Source organism: Sphaerodactylus townsendi, linkage group LG04 (assembly GCF_021028975.2).
Source record: "Sphaerodactylus townsendi isolate TG3544 linkage group LG04, MPM_Stown_v2.3, whole genome shotgun sequence".
NCBI classification, from domain to species: domain Eukaryota; kingdom Metazoa; phylum Chordata; class Lepidosauria; order Squamata; family Sphaerodactylidae; genus Sphaerodactylus; species Sphaerodactylus townsendi.
In genome coordinates, this window is record NC_059428.1 from 16,967,070 (window position 1) to 16,992,502 (window position 25,433).

The 25,433-nt window shown below is 46.0% G+C and overlaps 1 protein-coding gene across 1 annotated transcript; it reads right to left on the bottom strand.

Moving 5' to 3' along the window:
• Positions 1-333: 333 nt before the first annotated feature.
• CHORDC1 (cysteine and histidine rich domain containing 1) lies at positions 334-20,208 on the bottom strand. The gene is given in 11 exon segments (XM_048493044.1): positions 334-579; positions 2,938-3,000; positions 4,180-4,299; positions 6,674-6,779; positions 7,435-7,505; positions 7,626-7,684; positions 9,096-9,196; positions 11,742-11,898; positions 14,202-14,268; positions 14,362-14,411; positions 19,980-20,208. Coding segments are annotated over 11 exon segments (1,011 nt in total). The 5' UTR covers positions 20,044-20,208; the 3' UTR covers positions 334-426.
• Between the last annotated feature and the right edge of the window lie 5,225 nt (positions 20,209-25,433).

Genomic DNA, 25,433 nt, shown 5'->3' on the forward strand with positions numbered 1-25,433 from the left:
ACAGCCCAGACACCGGTTTTCTACAGCAACGAGCACTAACCCTTTCGCAAATCTTAAATGGAGATTTTGGGGAACATGAGACGAAAGGCACGCCCAAAGCGGCAGCGAGCAGCTCTTGTTACCACCGCCTCAAGATTTCTGACAGTGACTACTTTCAGCGACACCCAGCAGCTTCCTGTGCAACAAACAGCTTCACAAGATGGCCGTCAGCACCAGCCTCAACTGCGTGGCCCGAGTTCAAGCCGAGGAAATAAAACCGCCCCCCTCTTGAAAAGCCCAGCACCGCACCGCACCTGAGACGGAATGCAAGGTTTATTATGGTTTTCTTTTTTAAAAAAAGAAAGAAAAAAAAAGTTTGTACATAAAATTATACTACAACTGCGAGTCACCACTTCGTTACGGGAAACAGCTGGCCCCTTTCAGGTTTCAAACTTGTTCTGAAATGTGTTGCTGTTCTTTCTGTTGACATTTGGACGCCGGCAATTCCAAGCCTGCCCATAGCATGGGCTCTGCTTTCCTCATAATGAGCTCAATCTTCGTAGCGGTCATAGTCACGTAGCTCCTTTTCACGTCGATCACCTGGAAGAGAACGTGGACATCTCCGTTTAAGTGCTACGCTTCTGCAGACGTGTCTGACAACTACACTCACTTAAAAGGGGATTCTCAACATCGCCGTCTCCAAATCGCAAGTATACTGTGGTAGGGTTTTCCGGCTGTGTGGGGCCACGTTGGGTCTGGGCGGATCTTGTTCCTAATCGCTTCATTCGCATCGTGCATCTGTGACTGGCATCTTCAGAGGTGTTTCACAGAGAGAAGTCTGTTATACATTGTGTCTAGTGAGAAGGGAATGTTTGGTGGGGTATATATTGTCTATGTCCCAGCCACAGATGCTGGCAAAACATGAGGAACAAGATCTACCAGACCACGGCCACACAGCCTGGAAAACCCACCACAACCAGTTGAATCTGGCTGTGAAAGCCTTCGACAAGACACCAATTGTAAGGATTTTTTTTTCTTTAGGTAAGCTACACAAACCGTAATTATCGTACATCAGACACCTGCTATGCTGTTGAACATAAATGCAACGCTGGGGAAGGCAGTTGGCTTCTCTTAGCAAGCTCTATAAGAGGGAAGAACGCCAAAGAGTCACCCCATTCAGACTACAGGCTTTAAAAAACTCCATTTTGTAAACAGTACCAAGAGATCAAACTGCTCAGTGGTTGCTGGCTACAGAGATGGTGAACTTCTTCCCAGTGCCCTCCAGCAGAAAAGCAGAATACTATTTGGGCAATGAAGAAAAGTGTTGGGAAGAAGAAGGTTTAACTCCACGCACCCCACCCAAATGCCTACGGTCAGTGGTGGGATCCAAAAATTTTAGTAACAGGTTCCCATGGTGGTGGGATTCAAACAGTGGCGTAGCGCCAATGGGGCTGGGCAGGGCATGACGGGGCCTGGCTGGGCATTCCAGGGGCGGGGCATTAATAATTTCTCTGCTACTGTAAAAAAAGTTCCTAATTTCCAGCTGGTATCTTTCTGTCCATAATTTAAACTCATTATAGCAAGTCCTATCGTCTACTGCCAACAGAAACAACTATTTCTCCTCTAATTGACTGCCTGTCAAATACTTAATACTTTCAAATACTTAATTTTGTTTCTAGAAATCAAAAGAAGGATACTTTCCTTAAACAAGGAACTTTGCCATATTTCTAAAAAACATGGCGTTTTTAAAACAGCCCCAACAGGGGAAAGAATTATCCCATTTTCTACCTTCGCCAACCAGCCACATAGGGAAACAACAGGACTTTTATGATTTTTGGACTCTAATGGAACTTCTCTAACGAAAAGCAGGACCCAAATTTTAGTAACCCTCTCGCATTACCACACAAATAATTAGTAACTCCACTTCTCGAACTGGTGGAGGCAGAACTCCTGCTGGATCCCCACCTCTGAAGCTCTAAGCAGTCAAGAAAAAATACCTTTATGCAATTCCTCAGGTAAGGAGATGATTCTCCCAGTGCTGCGGGCTTGTGGTACATCAGAATCCACGCAAGAACTGTAAGTGTTGAGATGCTGTGGGCTAAACCACGCTCCAAAAACAGGGCAACTGTTACGCACTGGAGCTTCTTTACAGGATGACGCACAAATAGATATATCAGCTACACAAAGCAAATGTAATCTGATTATTTTCCCATCTCACTCAGTCCTCTCACTTCATGCGTTATGAATGTAAGGCAGAGGCGTACCTCCCATTGGACAAAGTGGGCAGTTGCCCAGGGCGCCGCCTTGTGTGGGGCGCAAAAACTGCAGGTTTGTTGGTGGGATTTTTTTGCATTTTCAGTGTTTTTCCATTTTTGGCCTGCAGAGTCTAGTAAAGGCTCTGTGTTCAGATTTGTGAGTTGGGACATGTTCTATAATGTGATGGTGACTTTGAAACGACCTGGTGTAAAAAATCACTGCTTGGTCACAGTGGGGAAGGGTGGCTGTCCATGGGGGGGCACCAAACTCCAGTTTGCCTAGATACGCCACTGGGTATAGCTACAAGGGGGGGTGCGTGTTGCACCAGGCACGCGCCTGGGGGTGGGGGATCAAACTCAGGTTTTGCCCAGGGCTCCAGTTTGCCTAGTTACGCCACTGATGTAACGCGCTTGAAGCCATTAAAAAAGGGAGTGGGGGTAAAATCGAGGCCAAAGTATGTTACAAAACTATCCAAATTTGGGGGTGTTGTGTGGTTTCCGGGTTGTATGGACTGACATTTTGCCTGCATCTGTGGCTGGCACCTTCAGAGGATCCTCTGAAGATGCCAGTCACAGATGCAGGCGAAACGTCAGGAGAAAATGCTACTAGAACATGGCCATACAGCCCGGAAACCCCACAACACCCCGTGAAAACCTTTGACAATATCAGATTTTCCTTGAATGAAATTACATGTGTACTTACGCCCCATAAATTCAGATTCTGATTAAACTCCTTGTCGCCTTCAAACACAATATGGATATTTAACTGCAAAAGGAGGAAAAAGATTTATGCAACAAATGCACGGTACTTGTCATTCTACCACATCCCTTATTCAATCAAGGCTGCAATCCTATCCAAGCTTGCTAGGAAGCTTCACTGCATCCAACTGAACCTACTCGGAAGCAAATATGCTCAGGCTCAGACTCTAGATTTTAAAGTTAACCTGGATTTAGCGCAACTGTTCAGGTCAACCATCAAAACCTCAATATAAACCCACTGAAAAAACTGCAGAGACGAAAGTTCTCAGTATGTTTATGGACTAACTAGCTTTTCCATGACTGTGGTGCTAGACAGTTTCAAGCTACACACTGTATGTTTCGCATTCAGTTGCGATCGGTTAGAGCAATTAAGGAGCAGCAGTGGTGTAGGAAGTTAAGAGCTCGTGTATCTAATCTGGAGGAACCGGGTTTGATTCCCAGCTCTGCCACCTGAGCTGTGGAGCCTTATCTGGGGAATTCAGATTAGCCTGTGCACTCCCACACATGCCAGCTGGGTGACCTTGGGCTAGTCACAGCTTCTCGGAGCTCTCTCAGCCCCACCTACCTCACAGGGTGTTTGTTGTGAGGGGGGGAAGGGCAAGGAGTTTGTAAGCCCCTTTGAGTCTCCTGCAGGAGAGAAAGGGGGATATAAATCCAAACTCTTCCCCCCCCCCCCCCATTTTGAAATTGTCATAAACAGAGACAGGATGCTGGGGCGGAGGGGAGAAGAACGGCTTGTGTTCCACAAAACTTTTACCTTTGAAGAGAAATTCTGAAAGGTTTTGCTTCATTTCTTTCCCTCTTGAGTGTTCTTTGGATCAGTGGTCAAAGTCATCGGGAGCTAAATGTTTGGCAAGCTCCTTCTGTGATCTGTTTCCTGCTTGTGGCACACTGCGTTCTACTACATGCTGAAGCCAGTGGGCAGAGCTGTACTAAAAGCCACAAAACCCCCCCAAGCATGGCCTGCTTAAAGCCCTTGGCAAGGAGTCTGCTCTGTTTTAGATCTCTACAAGCAGGGTGGAAGTTTCTCTAAGCACTGGGCCGTATTCAAAAACAGCAATTCTCCCTGTGTTACAACAGTTGTATCATATTCATTTCCTTAATATGTAAGTAGATCAGTCGTTAGTGAGGCAACAAGAAATTTTAGCAGTAGGGGAAAAAAATGGGAAGGAAGCCAGTAACTTACCAATGTGCTATTTGCTTCTACGCGACTGAGTTCAGGAACTGAGTTCTTAGCGTATATGGAAATGGTCACTTCGCCTCCAGTCTGGTGCCAATCATGCCTGCACGGAACCGTCTTCTTCCCCTACAGATTGAGTTGGAAAGAAACACACACCTTGGCTGTTATCGGTTTATAATATAAATCCAGCCTATACTTTTCAGAAGTGGAGGGCTGCCAGAGTGCCATCAGGGTAAAGAAGAAGAAGAAGATTTTGGATTTATACCCCACCTTTCTCTCCTGTAAGGAGATTCAAGGTGGCTTACAAGCTCCTTTCCCTTCCTCTCCCCACAACAGACACCTTGTGAGGTAGGTGGGGCTGAGAGAGTTCTGTGACTGGTCCAGCAGGAATGTAGGAGTGCGGAAACACATCTGGTTCACCAGGTAAGCCTCTGCCACTCAGGTGGAGGAATGGGAAATCAAACCCGGTTCTCCAGATTAGAATCCACCGGCTGTTAACCACTACCCCACGCTGGCTCTCATGGGAGATCATGTAATAAAATACGGTTGAAGAATCAAGCTGTTTAACAGAGTTTTAGCAAACATTCTAGTTGCGTCTTAGCATAAACAAAGTTTGCCTCCCTTGTACTTGATACCCAGATGGCACAGAATTCCTCCCCCACACCGCCCCTTGGATAACTCTGTGAAAGGTATCCTACAGACTGCTCCACAAAAAGGAGGGTGATGTCATCAGTGTGACTCACTCCCTCAGTGTCATACAGCATTTTGTTTATAAGCCTCCCAGAGTCTCGGCGTGGTATAGTGGTTAAGACAGCCAGCAGGGTGTAGTGTTTAAGAGTGGCAGACTCTAATTCGGAGAACTGGGTTCATTTCCCCACTCCTTCCCTTGAAGCCTGCTGGGTGACTATAAGCAAGTCACAGTTCTCTCAGAACTCTCTGAGCCCACACAGAGGCAGGCAAGGCCAAACCAACTCCAAAAGCCTCTTGCCTTGAAAACCTTATGGGGTCACCATGAGTCACCTGTGACTTTGACACTTTCCATCAGCAGAGCCTCAGCACAGGATTTTCAGGGGTTGCAGGAGAAAGAGAAGGCAGGACAAGATTTACCTGCATGAGACCAGGATCAAAGCACACAACTCAGCAGTTGTGGGTTTTCCAGGCGGTATGGCCAGGATCTGGTAGTGTTTGATCCTAAAGTTTTGCCTACATCTATGGAGCAAAACGTTAAGAGTAGGAACTACCAGACCACGGCTGCACAGCCTAGAAAATCCACAACAGCCAGTTCATTCCAGCCATGAAAGCCTTCGACAATACATTGATACAACACAGTATAAACATCAACAGGTAAGACACAAGTCGGCAAGAAACCGTATGTAAAACTCAGCTTCTTCCCCTCTCCCCCAAAGTCAATCTAACCAGCCATCCCACAGACTGTATATGTTGCTTCACCAAAGAGGAGTCCCCCAGTGACTGCAGAGCTGAGAAATGCTTTTTGGATCTCATTCATGCATGGGGGAGGCACCAGTGTGGTGTAGTGGTTAAGAGCAGGTGGATTCTAATCTGGAGAACTGGGTTTGATTCCCCACTCCTCCACCTGAGTGGTAGAGGCTTATCTGGTGAACCAGATTCCTGCTGGGTGACTTTGGGCCAGTCACAGTTCTTCTAGGACTCTTTCAGCCCCACCTACCTCACAAGGTGTCTGTTGTGGGGAGAGGAAGGGAAAGGAGCTTGTAAGCCACCTTGAGTCTCCTTACAGGAGAGAAAGGTGGGATACAAATCCAAAATTTTCTTCTTCTTCCATTTTCCTGCCTTCATTAAGAACTTCCTCTGATTGCATTTCTATGTTTTATTTATTTATTTATTTATTTATTTATTTATTTATTTATTCATTCATTCATTCATTCATTCATTCATTCATTCATTCATTCATTCATTCATTCATTCATTCGATTTGATAAACCGCCCTACCCCCGGAGGGCTCAGGGCGGTGTACAACAACCAACAACACAATAAAACAAATCGAATAGCCCCAGTTAAAATAATATAAAACCTTAAAACTATAAAAATATAGCAGTATTAACCTTAAAACTATAACCTTAAAACTATAAAACTATAGCAGAAACTATGTTCTTATTTTGCTTAGCTGCGCATGAGGACACCTTAGTGCTTTCCTTTAATTGGGTGTTCAAATGCCTTCCGGTGGGGGCGGGGGGGGGGGCACTGCAAGATTGTAATTGCCTCTAAACAGAGACCCTTTCTCCTATCTATACAAAGCGTGGCAGGAATGATTCTTTAGACAAAACGTACTACTCCGAAGAATTCCTTCCCAACTGGGTGGAAGCCTAAGAGAGATACAGCCAGAGATGTCATGGCCAAGTGAAGTCAACAGAAACAAAGTGAAGGATCAAGGAAGTTATGGCATTCATCCTAGCCAAGTTTCCTTTTCAGTTCAAACCCTGATAAAGAAGCCGAGGGCCATAAGGCAAGATGGGTTACTTACGGCATCCTTCTTAATCCATAAATGTGTTCCCGTTGTACAGCCCTCTTGAGCCAAGAAAGTATTGAAGTCCGATGTTTTCCTCTTGCAGCAACTCCAGTACTTCATCCTGGGTATTTAAAGGGGTTCAAAGAAATTGTACGGTTACAGCCACACTTGTACTGACTTCCATTCTACAGACAATATCAAGCTAATTTTTGGACAAGAACAGAGGATTTCTACAGAATTTAAGGAAGCCAGGTTAGCATAAGCATTTTTATTGCCATTGTGCACACACAACGAAATTTACAGCAGCATTCCTCGATGAACACAATTTCAGACTCATACATCATCCTCACTTTCTCCTTCCTCCACCCATCCCTACACAGCCCCAAACACATCAACACGAAGCCACAGAGTTTAGCATAGCCACAGCTCTAGAGTAGAAGCTGTCTCTAAGCCTCTTTGTCCTAGTTTTGATAGACCTGTATCGTCTGCCAGATGGTAACAGTTCAAAAAGAGAGTGTGCTGGATGAGACGGGTCCCTCAGAATATTTTGGGCTTTTTTTAGGCTTCGGGAATTATAGAGTTCTTCCAAGGAGGGGAGAGGGCAGCCGATAATCCTCTGTGCAGTAGTGATCACCCTTTGGAGCGCCTTCCTATCTGCCACTGTGCAACTGGAGAACCATACACAGATGCAGTAGGTTAAGACACTCTCTATAGCACAGCGGTAAAAGGACACCAGGAGTTTTCCATCCAGTTGTTGCTGGACATGCAATACTGACCCTTCGTGGAATATAGGTACGCCTGAGTGGTACACGCATTCCTCTTCCATGCTGTCTGGTCCTTCATATGCCTGTGGGAAACATTAGAACAAAAACACTTTTGGGAGCAGGACATACGAACCAGAGAACAGAGGGGAACAGGGAGTCACAGACTTTCAAAGAGTCTGATACAATGAAGGTAAAATACTTACCTTTGTACAGCCCGCATTTTTACACAAAGTCCCGATCTTCACCTCATCGCTATCCTCTTCTGTAAGAGAACGTCAAGAAATGTTTCGTTCTCAAAGACAAAAGCATTATCATCCTCTCCGATTACTAAACTCCGTATTCAATGCGCTCATTCCCTTTGCTATTACTCTTTTTCTTAATAAATCCTTAACTTTAAAACGTCCGGTTGTGGTGGGTTTCGTGGGCTGTGTGGCCGTGGTCTGGTAGATCTTGTTCCTAACATTTAGTCTGCATCTGTGGCTGACATCTTCAGAGGTGTATCACAGAGGGAAGTCTATTGCACACTGTCTCTCTGTGAAACACCTCTGAAGATGCCAGCCACAGATGCAGGTGAAATGTTAGGAACAAGATCTACCAGACCACAGCCACACAGCCTGGAAAACCCACAATAACCAGTTGAAGCCAGCTGTGAAAGCCTTCGAAAATACTTTAAACCACCTGTTCATTCTGAGAATCTGCACACCTTTATGAGACGTATGCAGGCAATATGTTCCCAACAATATCTGCTTTAAGCACAAGGCGTATATAGGCTTCTGACCCCTTAAAGCACAGGTGTCAAACTCGCGGCCCTCCAGATGTTATGGACTACAGTTCCCATCATCCCCTGCCAGCATGAGGCTGGCAGGGGATGATGGGAACTGTAGTCCATAACATCTGAAGGGCCACAAGTTTGACACCTATGCCTTAAAGGGTAACACTTCTTTGGCCAAGCTACATGCACATTTGGGTCATTTGGGTAATACTTCCCCACACGCAAGGTCATGAGAGACAAGAGAAGAAGGTTTTGGATTTATACCCTGATTTTCTCTCCAGCATGCAGTCTTAAAGTGGTTTACAAACTCCTTCCCTTCCTCTCTACATAACAGACAGCTTGCGAGGTAGGTGGGGCTGAGAGAGTTCTGAGATAACTGTGACTAGCTCAAGGTTACCCAGCATGAATGGAGGAGTGGGGGTAAACAAATCTGCTTCTCCCAATTATAGTCCGCTGCTCACGTGGAGGAGCGTGGAATCAAATCTGGTTCTCCTGGTTAGAGCCCCGGACTTTGAACCACTACACCATACAGGCCCACAGGTTCTGAAGAAACAAGACCGAAGGGTGGATCCAGATGAAACTGGTAATTTTCACTCTCTTCCCACTGCTGCCCCCTCCCCGAAATTCCTCAGGGTCCCCTATCCCCCAGGAGCAGCATTTTGCAGATATCCAAGGGAGGAGAGAGGTGGGAAAGTTCCACTTTACTGATGGAAAGTCTGGATTGAACACAGCAATTTTTTTGACCTTAGCTGCAAGAAAAACAATCAGAATGAGACAGCCCCGCGCACAGTGCCCTGAACTACAGAACGTGATGGCGACGTTAAATTCAGCAAAGCTGGTGGAAGCACACAACACGCACTCTTCCTTCGAGTGAAACCTGGGATTCTACCAAAGCACATACCTTTTTTAATTTCATTCTCCGATGACAGTTTCAGCTTGTCTAACGCTTGCTTCAAGGAAGCCGAGACTTTCAACGGCAAGTAACTCATCGGCTCGTCGGGGCTAAAAGAAGTACGGAACCATTCGTTACTTCTGTTAGCAAAGTTAACTCATGAAACAAACAGCAAAGTTAACTCATGAAACAAACAGCTAACTCATGAAACAACAAACAATACACTTCTTTGAGACCCATCATGTGAAGATTTGACTGTAGCCAGTCGCATCACTACTGTGTCCAGAGAACTGGTCTTCAGCTGATACATCAGGGCCTACGAGTGGGTCACACTTTCATCTGCACCGACATCAGTGGAAACCACCACTTGCTTTCTTGGGCGGAGGGGGGGGGGGGGCGTTAAGGTGAAAGAGGGAAGAGATAAAGAAGATATTAAAAATGTCTCCCAAGATTAAAGAGAAACCCTAGAGCTGAAAAGATTGAAGTTGTATTCCTGCATTGTAGGGGGTTGGATTTGGTGACCCTTGGGGTCTTTTCCAACTCTATAATTCTATGAAGGCTGTAGCCCAGGGGTCTGCAACCTGCAGCTCTCCAGATGTTCATGGACTACAATTCCCATCAGCCCCTGCCAGAATGGCCAATTGGCTGTAGCCCAATTTGACTGTTAATACTTCTCCTGGACTGTAATAAGCCCTTCCCCACTCATGTCATGGAGATCTTTTAGCTAAAGAGAGTACTAGGAACTCATATATGTAAAGCCATATATTTTATTTCCAGGATAAAGTCTCTCTCGTTTCCATCTTCATTGATTTGTTTTAATAAATCTAAGCAATATCAGAGCATTACGACTCATGATTATTATTATTATTTATTTATTTATTTATGCTTTAGACTTCTATCCCGCCCCGTCCCCGAAGGGCTCTGGGCGGCGTACAGCATATAGTGGATACAGTCATAAAATATCATAAATAGGCTAAAATTTATAAAAGCAGCGGAAACTAGCTAAACATTAACATTTAAAACGTAGAATAAATAGAAGCATAGATGTAAGTGGCGCCCTGTACCTAATATTAAATTCTCCCCCCCAGGGAGGAACAGCAGGTCTTGATAGATGTTAAAGGCCCAGGTGTAGGGCCAGGGAGGGGGGCACCGTCAGCGGCTGGTCTCTCCAAAGGCCCGGCGGAACAGCTCTGTCTTGCAGGCCCTGCGGAACTCACCAAGGTCCCGCAGGGCCTGGATAGCTGGTGGAAGAGCGTTCCACCAGGCCGGGGCCAGAGCTGTGAAGGCCCTGGCCCGTGTGGAGGCCAGCCGCATCATCGAGGGGCCGGGGACCACCAGCAAATTGGCCTCTACTGAACGAAGAGGCCGTGTGGGAACATATGGGGTGATGCGGTCCCGAAGATACGAGGGTCCCAGGCCGCGTAAGGCCTTAAAGGTCAGCACCAACACCTTGAAAACGATCCGGAACTCTACTGGAAGCCAATGCAGTCGGCGCAACACAGGCTGAATGTGATCCCAGCTGGCGCTGCCTGTGAGCAAGCGCGCCGCCGCATGTTGGACCAGTTTCAGTCTCCGGATCGAGCGCAAGGGAAGGCCAGCGTAGAGCGAGTTACAATAGTCTAGCCTGGAGGTGACCGTTGCATGGATCACAGTGGCCAGGTCCGCTTGGGAGAGGAAGGGGGCTATCAAGGACAGAGCCTTCTGATAACTTGAGGAAGATGTCTACCGTGATAAAGAGAACGTGTACAGCTCCCAAAGGAAGTGGATAAAGGGATATTACACTGTAACTTGCCCAGAGCCCTTCAGGGATAGGGCAGGATATAAATCCAAAATAAACAAATAAAATTAATAAATAAATATTTTGTCCCATGTATGAAGTACAATTCCTTTGAGGATACAAAAATAACTGGGATGGCTTTGCTTTTGCTTCTGGTCCTCTGTGCTACAGTTCTAGGCAGAGATTGGCAGCATCAGACTTGGGAAAAGGTAGGACAGTGCAAACTTATGCACACATCTAGGCAGCCTGCAAGTATGTAAAGTTTAAAGGTAAAGGCATTATGGACCCGTGGGGCGATATCACACCACGCTGTTTACCAAGCACAGCATGTTTATGGGGTGGTTTGCAACTGCCTTCCCCACTACTCATTTTACCAACCTCAGAAGGATGGAAACTTGAGACGGCTACCTGCAACCGACTTCCTTCGGGATCGAGCTCATGAGTGAAGCGTTGATTGCACCTTACCATTCTGTGCCACGGCGCTCGTCTGAACGTTCAGATGATACTTTTCGATAGTTTAAACTTTACATACCTATGTAGCGTCGAAGGCTTTCACAGCCGGAATCACTTGGGTGTCGTGTGGTTTCCGGGGTGTATGGCCCTGTTCTAGTAGCATTTTCTCCTGACGTTTCACCTGCATCTGTGGCTGGATCCTCTGAAGATGCCAGGCACAGATGTAGGCGAAACGTCAGGAGAAAATACTACTAGAACACAGACATACAGCCCGGAAACCACACAACACCCCAGTTTATATACCTAGTTTTACCATTACAATTACAAAATGCCCGCAACAGCCTTCAAACATACATGACCCAGATAAAAACACGGCTATCAACTGGGGGCGTATGTGGCCCCAGTGTACAATCTCAGGACGGTACCTGGGTCTCCGAATGGCCTCCACCGGCTTGGGTGCCTGAATGATGTGCTCTTCGAATTTAGGTTTCATGTCGGCAAGTTCCTTTTAAACGCCAGAGGTAGCTCTTTGACTCTCGGGTTTGACGGGCTCAGGCGGCTTTCGGGCTGTTGTGGAAGCCTCTTTGTACAACCTCTGTCGGGCGTGGAAAACGCATGCGCTTTCGCACTTATACGAACTGGGCATTATTCAGCTTTACCCATGTAATTTTCAAAGCAGATCCCGAGGCTTCATCTCTGATAAATCAGCGGATGCTAGCAGCAATTTAAACTGACCCTTTATTCATGTCTCATCAGGGATGGAGCGAGGGAGAAAAGTGCCCAGTGCACTGTCAAAGTCCTTCTTACCCCAGCCATACTCTGTCCGCCTGCCGCCATGACCTCACTCACACACTTCCTCACAGTAAGCAGGTGACCGATGTATCGCAAGCTTACTCCCCTTCCCCCTTGGAGCTACGCCTCTGTGTCTCATGCCAGCGTGGTGCAGAGGTTAAGAGCAGGTGGACTCTAATCTGGAGATGCAACGAAGGACAAGAAAACAACGTGAAGTTGCTTTGGGTGCCCACTGGAGAGAGGGGTGGGGTATAAACGAAGTAAATAAATACATCTGAACATAAAAGCAGAGAAAAAGGAGGCTGGCGGGTGGGTAAGCAGGAAAGCAAGAAACAGGGGGAGGATACACCGGCTGACAGGAACAGGGAAAGAGGCGAAAGCAGAGAATAATGTGAGGCCTCTTGCAAATCCTTGTGGGTCCCAAACTTCTATTAACATGAATGGTCAAAGGTCTGGAATCCATGCCCTACGAGGAGAGACTCAGGGAGCTGGGGATGTTTAGTTTGGTGAAGAGAAGGTGAAGAGGCGACATGATAGCCATGTTTAGACATTTGAAGGGATGTCATAAGAACATAAGAACATAAGAACAAGCCAGCTGGATCAGACCAGAGTCCATCTAGTCCAGCTCTCTGCTACTCGCAGTGGCCCACCAGGTGCCTTTGGGAGTTCACATGTAGGATGTGAAAGCAATGGCCTTCTGGCGGCTGCTTGCTCCCCGAAAGCACCCTGCGTTGGTCTGTTAAGGCAATTTGGCAATCCTCCAGATCAAAGAGGATCAAGATTGCAGTAGCCATAAATCGACTCTCTCCTCCATAAATCTGGGTTCCAAGCCCCTTTTAAAGCTTTTCATCCAGGTTAGTGGCCATCACCACCTCCTGTGGCAGCATATTCCAAACACCAATCACACGTTGATGATGAAGAAGTGTTTCAACTTTTATTAGTCTCTAATTCTTTTCCCTCCCCAGCATTTCTGGGCAATGAATGCCCCCTGGTTCTAGTATTGTGAGAAAGAGAGAAAAATTTCTCTCTGTCAACATTTTCTACCCCATGCATAATTTTTATAGACTTCAATCATATCCCCCCTCAGACGTCTCCTCTCCAAACTAAAGAGTCCCAAACGCTGCAGCCTTTCCTCATAAGGAAGGTGCTCCAGTCCCTCAATCATCCTCGTTGCCCTTCTCTGCAAATTTTTTTCTATCTCTTTCAATATCCTTTTTTTTTGGAGGATGTGGTGACCAGAACTGAACACAGTACTCCAAGTGTGGTCGCACCACGGCTTTATATAAGGGCATGACAATCTTTGCAGTTTTATTATCAATTCCTTTCCTGATTATCCCCAGCATAGAGTTTGCCTTTTTCACAGCTGCCATACATTGAGTTGACATTCCCATGGAACTATCAACTAAGACGCCCAAATCCCTTTCCTGGTCTGTGACTGATAGCACTGACCCCTGTAGCGTGTATGTGAAGTTTGGATTTTTTGCTTACAAGTCATGTTGGTGAGGGAGCAAGCTTGTTTTCTGCAGCTCCAGAGACCAGGACCAGGAGTCATGGGTTCAAGGTGAAGGAAAAGAGATTCCACCTAAACATCAGGAAGAACTTCCTGACAGGAAGGGCTGTCTGACAGAGGAACGCACCACCAGGGAGTGTGGTGGAGTCTCCTTCTTTGGAGGTTTTTAAAGAGAGTTCGGATGGCCATCTGACAAGAGTGCTTTGATTATGTGTTCCTGCATTGCAGGGGGTTGGACTTGATGGCCCTTGGGGGTCTCTTCCAACTCTATGATTCTAAATGTTCTGAACCTTTAAAAAATGCTTTTAAAATATCAGTGAAGGTGCGTAACACAAGGGAGACTGTTCAGAGGAGAAGCTGACACAGAGTTAGCACTTTCAGCAAAAATGACTGTACGCTAACCCTTAGTTCCACTCGCACTATACCCGAACATGCCTTTTGCTCAACACTCAAAGTCATATTTTATCTGATTGTCCCTGTGAAACCAGTTTGCTTGGAGGCAGAGTTCCCACAGACTTCCTAGTGGTGGAGATCTGGCAAACCAAGGTCAATATGATGCTGTAATATCTACTAACGACATTACTAATGCTTACCGCGATGCTTAAGAAATCAGAGAAGTCGGTGGTTCTCCGCTTACAACATGACCAGCCCTGTAAAATGCAGACAAGAGACAAAATAAAAAAAAAAACCCTTCAACTAAATCAAGACTGAACAGTCAGAAGTAATTATGCTGGCACACCTACTTTAAGGGCATCATGAAAGACTGGCACACCTGGGTGATACGTACATGACCCTGAAAAGAAAAGAAAAAAATAGAATTGTTAACTGAAAATCTTAGCAGACAACGCTCGTGACTTATATGTTATCCTGGAGCTAGCTAGTTACTCAGGATTACCCTGGTTAGACAACACTCAAATATTTTCAAGTATTTCACAAAGCCAAAAATAGTCAGCTGTGTGCTAGAATCACCAATGTAACAAAATCGAGACAGACTAGAAAAACCTGGCTGTATCATACCAGATCTGGAGTGCAGACAATCAACAGTTACCCTCTAAAGCAGTGTTTCCCAACCTTTAAGAGGTCAGGGTACCCTTGACCTCACTCTTCATATCTCATGGTACCCCTGCCGCCACCCTCCACCTTCCCCTCCCATTGCCCCTGCTTGCCACACCCCCCACCTTCCCCTCCCAGGGTGAAGGGTAGCACTGGGGGTGGTGGTGGCTGCTGACCTTGTGGCAGGCCCTGTCCCATGGGCCAACTCCATGTCCTTGCTGGCACAGGTGGGAGACACCAAAAAAATGAGGGGAGGGGGGCGACAGTATTGCTGCGGTACCCCTGGGACATGCTCACGGCACCCCAGGGTACCACAGAACCCTCGTTGAGAATGGCTGCTCTAAAGGAAACTTCTGATATTGTTATTATGTAATTGTTATGTTTTCTATGCAAACGGTGTTATGTTGGATCAACTTGATGGGAATGTTGTGCATTGCTAATTTGATTTTGTTAATTTCACTGATATACTGTTAAGGGTCTACTGAAACTGTTTACTGTTGTTGGGATAATTAGCTTTGTCACGGCATTATAGTGTTATGTACTGTATTATGTGATGATGTATTATATTTTTGATGTTTATTGAAAGCCTGCTGAAATAAGGTGACAAGTTGGAATCTAAAGAAGGTCAGCAGCTGAGCCAGGCAAAAGGTCTCGCAATAAGGGAGAGCCACCACCAATCATGGCCCATCTTTCATGACCACCTGCCTAACTTTTGAAGTGAAGGGCACCTGAACACAAACCTCTGAGAATGAACATCACGTCTCAACTGACCTCCACCACAAAGAATTCACACGGCGAATGCAGCTATCGAAAACTTCACTAGTACTCCCCCTGAAAGGTTCCTTTCATAACCAGGTTAGCACTGGAGAAGTGATAAGGCTCAGTAAACCCTCGAAAAGCAGAGGAGAAACACCGTTTTCTGCCCTACTAGCGTAAGTGTGAAAGTGACTGTTCCAATAAATTCTGCCTGACAAAAGCGTTACCCTGGATTTAACAGCTCGACTTAAATCATTTTGACAAGTCAGTTTTGATCTGAAGTTCAGTTCCATCAGATACTTTCTTGAGATTATCTGGAAAGACACCCTCAAACATACAGCAGGCAAGAATTCACTGTGTTTAATTTTACCTCTGTAGACCACATGACTGCCATAAATTACAGCATTATAGTGGTATGTACTGTATTATGTTAGGATGTATTATATTTGATGTTTATTGAAAGCTACCTACTCAGTGCAACCCTGCTTGCTTTACAAGTTATCTCAAGATAAAAAAGCGAACACCTAGGGCTGGGATGCAAAGAAGCAACCAGTTCGGAATGCCAAAGGGAGGTCGCATTTCTTGAATAGCAGCTCCTCCTGCTATCGAGCAAACTCCGCCTAAAGGAGTTCAAGGTCTCTGTGCTGCAACAACCCTTCTTCCCTTCCAAACCTCCCTCCTCCATGAGGTCTTCTCTTGACCCTTCGATCTTCTACAGCAGGGGTCTGCAACCTGCGGCTCTCCAGATGTTCATGGACTACAAATCCCATCAGCCCCTGCCAGCATGGCCAATACCCCACAGTCTCCTAGGTGACCTTGGGCCACACACAGTTCTCTCTGAACTCTCTCAACCCCACCTACTCCACATGGTGTCTGTTGTGGGGCGGGGAAGGCGATTGTAAACCTCTTTGAGATTCCTTAATGGTAGAGGAAAGTGAGGTATAAAAACCCATTCTTCTTGAACTCAGGCTGGCAGCAATTCTCAAGAGACTCAGATGCTGGTCTTTGATATCACATCCTTACCTGACTTTTCAATTGGAGACACTAAGGAATGAACTAGGGCAGTGGTGGCGAACCTTTGGCACTCCAGATGTTATAGACTACAATTCCCATCAGCCTCTACCAGCATGGCCAATTGGCCTTGCTGGCAGGGGCTGATAAGAATGTAATCCATCTGGAGTGCTGTTCTCCCTCCTGAAGGCTAAAGGGGCTTTCTGAATGCCAAGCAGATACTCTACCACTCAGTGCTAGCACGGTGTCATGGTTAAGAGCAGGTGGATTCTAATCTGGAGAACCAGGTTTGGTTCCCCAGTCCTCCACCTGAGTGGCAGAGGCTTATCTGGTGAATCAGATGTGTTTCTGAACTCCTACATTCCTGCTGGGTGACCTTGGGCTAGTCACAGTTTTCTCAGAACTCCCACCTACCACACAAGGTGTCTGTTGTGGGGAGAGGAAGGGAAAGGAGTTTGTAAGCCACCCTGAGTGGGACATAAATCCAAATTCTTCTTCTTCTTTTCTTCTTCTTCTTCAAGCACTGTCTAAATTTCCCAGTCTAAATTTACATTTCATGCTTGTCAAAGCTCTGGGCCGCTACGATATTGCATAATATTCCTATTAATAGCAACGATAATGAACAAGGACAACAGCGAGCGAAATAACGGCACTGAAAATTTCACTGGCGAAGGCAACAGTCCTGTGATATTAAAGCAACCGCCCAGTGAAGTTTCGGGAAAGGACATCCACCAACGCGCGTCGTGCGTGGTGCTCGAGCTCATCTCCAAAGATAGCTGAAAGTCGTTTGTAACTCAAGACCACTGTTAGCTTGTTGGAGCACCGCACGATGTTCCCAGAATAGGCCTGAAACAGTACCGGGGTCATGAGGGGACTGAGGTGTTGATGCTGGATTGTCTCCATCATTGTTTACAAACATGGACCACAAATGATGGAGCCCTGGAGGACTGAGAAAAATGGAAAAGGCTGATGGTAGGGGACGAAAAGAGGTGGGAAGAAGTGTCCCTCAATCAGTCTCAGAAGAAGAAGAAGAAGAAGAAGAAGAGTTTGGATTTATATCCCCCTTTCTCTCCTGTAGGAGACTCAAAGGGGCTTACAATCTCCTTGCCCTTCCCCCCTCACAACAAACACCCTGTGAGGTGGGTGGAGCTGAGAGAGCTCCGAGAAGCTGTGACTAGCCCAAGGTCACCCAGCTGGCGTGTGTGGGAGTGCACAGGCTAATCTGAATTCCCCAGATAAGCCACCACAGCTCAGGCAGCAGAGCGGAGAATCAAACCCGGTTCCTCCAGATTAGATACACGAGCTCTTAACCTCCTACGCCGCTGCTTTCACAACCGGACTCAACTGGTTGTTGTGGGCTTTCCGGGCTGTGTGGCCAGACCACGGCCACACAGCCTGGAAAGCCCACGACTACCAGTCTCAGAAGAGTTCCAACTCAGAAACGGGGGCAAATGCCTTTTGTCAGAAAGAAGTGAATAGGTAGAATGATGATCGGGGTAGGGGGTCCATTTGGGATAGGTGAATAGCCTCAACGTATTAAGCTGAACAAGTTTTTTTTTAAAAAATATTAAAAATATTAATAATTGCACATTCTACGCCACTATCATTCCACCCCATTATCAGTCAAATTCAGAACAAGGCAGAAGACCTTACAAATGAACAGGATTTACCTGGTTGTGGTGGGTTTTCTGGGCTGTGTGGCCGTGGTCTGGAAGACTTTGTACTGAACGTTTCACCTGCATCTGTGGCTGGCATCTTCAGAGGTGTATCACAGAGGGAAATCTGTTTCTTCTATTACTTTTAAACAAATATAACTAACTAATGTTACTAACAGATTTCTCTGTGTGATACACCTCTGAAGATGCCAGCCACAGATGCAGGCGAAGCGTCAGGAACAAGATCTACCAGACCACGGCCACACAGCCCGGAAAACGCACCACAACCAGTTGAATCCGGCCCTGAAAGCCTTTGACAATACAACAGCATTTTCATCAGCGTGAGCTTTCCAGAGTCACAGCCTGCTTCTCCAGCAAGATACGTGAAGGGAATGTGTACTGGGAAATCAAGGAAAGTGACAGGAAGTGAATTTAGACTTCAAAACTGTCACTTGCTCTTAATCTAGGGAGAATGATGGGGAGCAATGCAAGGAACAGCTATAAATGTGCACGTGCGAGGGCAGAAAATCAGGACATTCTGCAATCCCTGGCCTTATTTTCAACTGCAATCCCTGCTGAGTTAAAAGACAAACACTGTGGCATTAATTAAATACACAGCAGCTGCTATTATTAATGCAAATTTTATAACACCCATTTCATTTTATTTACGGGCCACACACACAGCATTGATTCTGCCTCTGATAAGTGAGCGCTTTTACCTCTACCATCATCAAAACCACTGCCAACTGCCATTAAAGCAAGGAATCCTGCTTCTTTTACCATCTATTATATTATTATTGATGCAACTGTTGCTTACCACTCATGGCCTGTGGTTCCTTTAATCACAGTGACACATTTTAAGAAAAATGCATTTTGCCCAGTTATTTCATATAAGCTATTAAGCAACCATCATCTATCATAGGGCTCAAAGCATACATTCAGACAACTCCTGGTTCAAGGGGACCCCACCACCCCAGAAGCAATGCTGTGAAGGGGGAAGAACCATTTTCCTATGCGCGCGTGCGTGTGTATTCCTAAATGTACGTGTGCATGTGAACAGGAGCAACTTGACAGCCCTACACACACAAGTGTGTACTCATACTCACACATATATATTTCATACATACATATACACACATACACCCACACATGTACTTCATCTATATCTACACATGTATTTGTACTTCATATATTAACCTGTAAGGGGAAGAATGGCCTATATATGTAATAAATAATAATAATATAATTCATATATATTTCAAATATACATATATAGTAAACGTGTATTAAATATATAAATGCGCAACATTTTCGGGTACACGCATATTATATATAATGAAAAACATATATGAGATTATAAATATATTTATATGTATGTACACCAACACCCACATACTTTATCTATACAACACACATATATGTACTTCATATGTAAATGAGTAAGGGGAAGGGCCGCCTTCAAATGTCATAATATTAATATAACCCATACATATATTTCAAACACACACACAGATTACATATACACACATGTATACACACACACACACACACATAAATACACAATATTTCATGCATATGATTCAAACAAATGTATGTATATTTCACATACATAAATAGAAAATTTGTCATATATACACACAGAGCCAAATTTTTCATACATATGTGTGTGTGTGTAAATTATTTGTTAAAGGAAAAGATCATTTAATCACCTTTAAATGTTGCTGATGCTGAACTAAGCAGGCACCCTATGGCACACTGGTCACGCCCCTCACTTCAAAGGCCACGCCCTCTCCCAAAAGCCACGCCCCTCTCCCACCGGCTTCGGCTTTCTGCCTCCCTCCCTCCCTCCACCCGACCCCTCCCCATCTCCCACTCCCCAGCCTGACCGTCCGTGTTGTCCGAGGCGTCAAAGCGCTGCCCGCATCCCCGGTTGTAGCAGAGCTGAGCCATGATCGAAGGAGGGAAAAGAGAAGCCGAGGCCCTGTCCTACACGCCGAGGCGGACAAGCGAGGCCAGCCGGGCGCCCGGCAGCTTCTTGACAGGAAGGAAGCGCCAAAAAAACCGTCTTCCGGAAAAAGCCGAAGCGACCGGAGTCTTCGGGAACCTTCACGAAACTTCCCGCAAGAGCGGAAGCGCAGAGCGCAGGCGCACGACGCGCGCGTCGGCCGCAACAGCGAGGACGGAGGCAAAGCGAGACGCATGCGCGCTACGAACGTCTGAAGCCAACGTTCGCCCGAAAGAAAGATGGAAATTTAAAGGGGCGGTGTGACCTTTTACATATCGGCTGCAGTAATTTCAAACGGCACCGACTAATTCTTTTAAAAGCCGCGCTGCAAATTCTAGATTTTAATTAATATCCGTTGGTGTTTTGTTTTTTGTTGTATTTTATGAAATAAGCTGCTTCGGGCTGGAGAGATGGCAATTCCATTTGCCCCAAATTCAAAGCCAAATTGCGCTGCGTTGTGCAAAATGTTGCAAAAAGTTTGTGTGTAACAGAGGCTCATTCCACACATGCAGAATAATGCACTTTGAAACTGCTTTCAGTGCTCTTTGAAGCTGTGCGGAATGGCAAAATCCACTTGCAAACAGATGTGAAAGTGGTTTGAAAATGCATTATTTTGCATGTGCGGAAGACTTCCCTCTGATACACCTCTGAAGATGTCAGCCACAGATGCAGGCAAAACGTTAGGAACAAGATCCAGCAGACCACGGCCACACAGTCCGGAAAACCCACTACAACCTGTTGCAAACCGTTTCAGGGTGTGAGATCCTATCCAGATTTATTCTAGTCTGCATTCTTGGATGAATCCTGCATTGGACCGAACAGTTATCAATGAAATCCAGTACAGATTTATTTGGAAGTCAGCCCAATTTTATTCAGTTTGATGCATTCCTAGGCAAGTGAGCCTGTTGCTTGCACAAAGGAACAAAGTTGGTTTTTACAGTGTTTCCAACTTCCTGGTGGCACCTGGAGTTCTCCCGGTTTTACAACTGATTTCCAGGCTACATACATAAACACCGGGGATGGGAGGTGGGGGTGGGCAGGGCTCATGGGGAGCCTGCAGAGCAAACGTCCTGGGGCAACCTTTAGCAAATGGAGGCAGGTAGAGTCCCTTCAGCAGCACACAAAATGTTGGATGCAAGCTGTTTTCTCCTCTGACACCTCTGCTGTCTGGAACAAACATGAGAGTTGGCTTTTTTAGAGACGGCCTCAGGACATCTTATCTGGGATATATGCAGTGGTGGGATCCAAAAATTTTAGTAACAGGTTCCCATGGTGGTGGGATTTAAACTGTGGCGTAGCGCCAATGGGGCTGGAAGGGGCAAGACGGGGGCGTGGCCAGGCATTCTGGGGGCGGGGTCATTCCTGGGCGTGGCTGTGGCAAGGACGCAGCCGCTGCGCCGGTTCTTGGGCAGGAAACGAATGCACGCAGGCGCAGGCTGCCATGCACGCTAGTGCACCTCCTGCTAGACTGCTTCAAGTTCTGCGCGCTGCTGCTGAGAGGAGGGGTGTAACTAAGGCAAAAATCATGTGGCAAAATCACCAATTAGTAACCCCCTCTCGGCACACACAAATAATTAGTAACCTACTCTCGGGAACCTGTGAGAACCTGCTGGATCCCACCTCTGGATATATGGAATAAAAAGAAGAAGTTGCCTCTTTTAAGACACTCCCCATATTTTTTTTGGGGGGGTGGGTGGGTGCTGTGCAGAACGCACCATTGTTTTAGGCACAAGAATTGTTGTAATTCACAGTTACCCAGTAGGTGGCAACTACGCTCTCCAAAAAACCCATTTGCTCCGTGATTCCCTTGGCTTTTGCACCCTAAGAGGTGGGATTGAATCTCCTGTCTCTGCATCAGTATTTTTTTTGTATCATTTAGAGCCCTTCCGGACACACGAGTCAACTCAGGTTTGACTCGTGTCGGCGGAGTCTTACCTTGACTCGAGTCCTCCCGTTCCTCCGCACAGCAGCCGACTCGTGTCTCCGGAGCCGAGCTCAGAGGGCGGGACCACCTCCCTGTGCTGCGTTCCGATTGGTTGCTGTGTCCCCCGTTCTGCGCATGCCCAAAGCTTTTCGCGCCGCCACGAGTCTCCCCTTCTGCGCATGGGCGAAATACTTAGTTGTGATTGGCTACATGGCAGAGTCGAGTGACGGAGATTCCGCACTCCGTCGACTTGGCTCGAGTGCAACCTGAGTCCGCCAGTCGACTCAACTCCCCAGTAGAGTCGAGAAATTCAATGGCGAGAGGGAGGTGAGTCGAGTCAGACACGAGTCCGACGCTACGTCTGTGCGGAGGACTCGGGTCGGACTCTAGTCGATCTCAGGTCGAGCACGACAATGCGGAAGCACCCCTAGAAAGGAAAGAAAGGACTTTGAATTGCTCTGGGGAGAAAATGGCTTGTGTGGTCTGTGCAGCAATACATTTTAAGAAAGAAAGGAGGACTATACACAAGGCATGAGAGAAAGTGGTCAGCTGTAGTCTTGGAAAAGCCAGAGTCAAATATTAAGACACACTCCTTTGAGAGTTTTGTATATTATAGTTGTAAGTATTGGACAGCTGAAGGAATTCCGAAACTAAACACTGGAGTTTGGTTAGCCCAAAACCAAATATGATTGTGGAATCATGATTGACTATTTGCATGTTACTAATATTTGTATTGCATACGTTGTAGCTACACCTGAGTGTATATTGCAAGCTGAAAGCATGATTGGGGTTAGAGATTTAAGGAGTACTTTTGTATGTACGTAAACACAAGAATTTTCATTATAAAGACTTAAAATGTATTGCTGTCTTAGGACAAGTGTGTTAGTGTAACCTCTATCTGTGGGTTCTATGGGGCAGAACTTGGAATGAGTTTGCAACAACAAATTTTAAAAACAAAATGGTTTAATTTCTTCACATATAACATCAACATTTAACATCACACTTCAAGGTCCTGTTCAGGTTGCATTTTCAAGTCCTTATATTTACAGTCTACTGATACTGCCAAGTCCAATTCTTCTTTGCAAGTGGGTTGGCTCCTGAAGACTCCAAGGGCTTGATGAAGAGGATTCAACATGATGAAGGTTTCCAGGAGAACTCTCACCCATTACAATTATAAAAAGAAACCCTGAAACAATAAACTCCAACATTTACAACATAGCAAAAATAAACAACTACCTTCCCAGTAGTTCCCAACAATATTACAGTTTACCTTAACAAGGTGTTAAGGGCTTATAGAAATCAAGGTCCGAGTCTGGTAGCCTTGTCTCCTCCAACTACATGAGGTCTGCTGCCTCATGCTGCTCTGAGTCTCCACCCCTTACTGGGTCAACCCATTCTGAGCATGGGGGTTACATAACCTCTATCTGTGGGTTCTGTGGGGCAGAACTTGGAATGAGTTTGCAACAACAAATTTTAAAAACAAAATGGTTTACTTTCTTAACATATAACATCAAACATCAGCATTTAACATCACACTTCAAGGTCCTGTTCAGGTTGCATTTTCAAGTCCTTATATTTACAGTCTATTGATACTGCCAAGTCCAATTCTTCTTTGCAAGTGGGTTGGCTCCTGAAGACTCCAAGGGCTTGATGAACAGGATTCAACCTGATGAAGGTTTCCAGGAGAACTCTCACCCATTACAACCACAAAAAGAAACCCTGAAACAATAAACTCCAACATTTACAACATAGCAAAAATAAACAACTACCTTCCCAGTCATTCCCAACAACACTGCAGTTACCTTAACAAATCAAGGTCTGAGTCTGGTAGCCTTGTCTCCTCCAAACTACATGAGCTCTGCAGCCTCCTGCTCCACCCCTTTCTGGGTCAACCCATTCTGAGCATGGGGGTTACATTAGCCCTGTGTAAAGTGGATTGGCTGCATTTACTCAGAGCATCCACGCCACAATTTTTCGAATACGGTGAAATGCAATGGAGACAGCAGCCATCCTGCAAAGACACACGACAATCACACAGGGGCATGAGGACATTTATAACGTGTGCATTGGTCCTAAGAAGTTGCAACTGCAAATCTGCTAGTGCCAGATAAGTAGCGGTTAGAATAGAACAGAGAGAACTGGGTTCGAATCCCTGCACTGCCATAAAGCTTATTGGATGCCCTCGGGCCAGCCTCTCTCTCCCCCTCATATTTTCAGTGTTGTTGGTTTCTGCATCGACTGATAAACACACAGAAGGTTTGATTTGCTAGAGCATTTCAGCGCATTGAAATGCAGACCAGGTTCCAGCAACTGTGGTGGTCAGGCAGATTCTCTGTTCTCGTGCGCATTCCTTGTGGCTTTCGGCGATATCAGCCGAGCAGCTTCCTTCATCACTATATGAGTTATTAGTCCCCTGTGTGAGGAACGTGCTGATCGGTCAAAGCCCATTAGAGGTCCCTGTCCTGACGTGGATGTTAAAGATGCCCTCCACGGAAGGGATGATTGCTTGTTAACCCGATTTTACTGTTCTTTCCGAGGACGCTTATGGCTCTCTCAACGCCAGTGACAAGCTGATAAATGGAATGACTGCCACTTAACGATGTTCTGGTGACATTGAGGAGTGTGTACACCTGACTTCAAAGGACATGACACATTTATCTGCGGTGGGATTCCCACGGAAACGTCAAGCTGGTGGGTTGGTTTTAAGCAGAGGCCTCTCAGGCTAGCAACGGTTCATCTTGGAGGGCTATTTGGAAATATGGATTTGGGGGGGTCAGCCTGTGATTCAACAATTAGCCTCCAAATAAATATATCGGCAAATGTGTGCTTTTTTTTTAACTGTACCTTGTCTCACAGAAAGATAGCACCTCTGTGTCAGATTAATCCACAGCCACTTCCTGGACCTTTTTTTGTACTGAAAGGAGGTGGTAGCCATCTGAAGATACCAGGGAAAAAAATGACAAAATTGGAAGGTTTGAGTATTGAAAAACCAGCGGATGGAGGAGAATCCCTTGGTGACCCCGAGCAGAATGCAGTCAAAACCACTGTGATAGCCCAAGGGATTTTAGAGATACGGATGGTGGCCATTTTGGAAGAGTTGGGGAGGGGTCTAAATTTTTGAAAAATGATTAGTGGGGGAGAATCCTCAAGGGCCACAGAGTAGAATGCAATTTACACTGCTGTGTTAGCCCAAGCGTTTCCAGAGATACAGATGGTTTTATCCATGGTGGCCATTTTACTATCGGGACTCTTTCTACAGTGGAAGCACACTACTTTCACTTCCTCTGAAGAGCACAGAACCACATTTTTATCTTTTGGTGGGACAGACTACAATACAAGTGCCTGTTTTATCTGGAAAGTTACATGGCTCAGTGGAGAAGCATCTCCTTGGCATACAGAAGGCTCCAAATT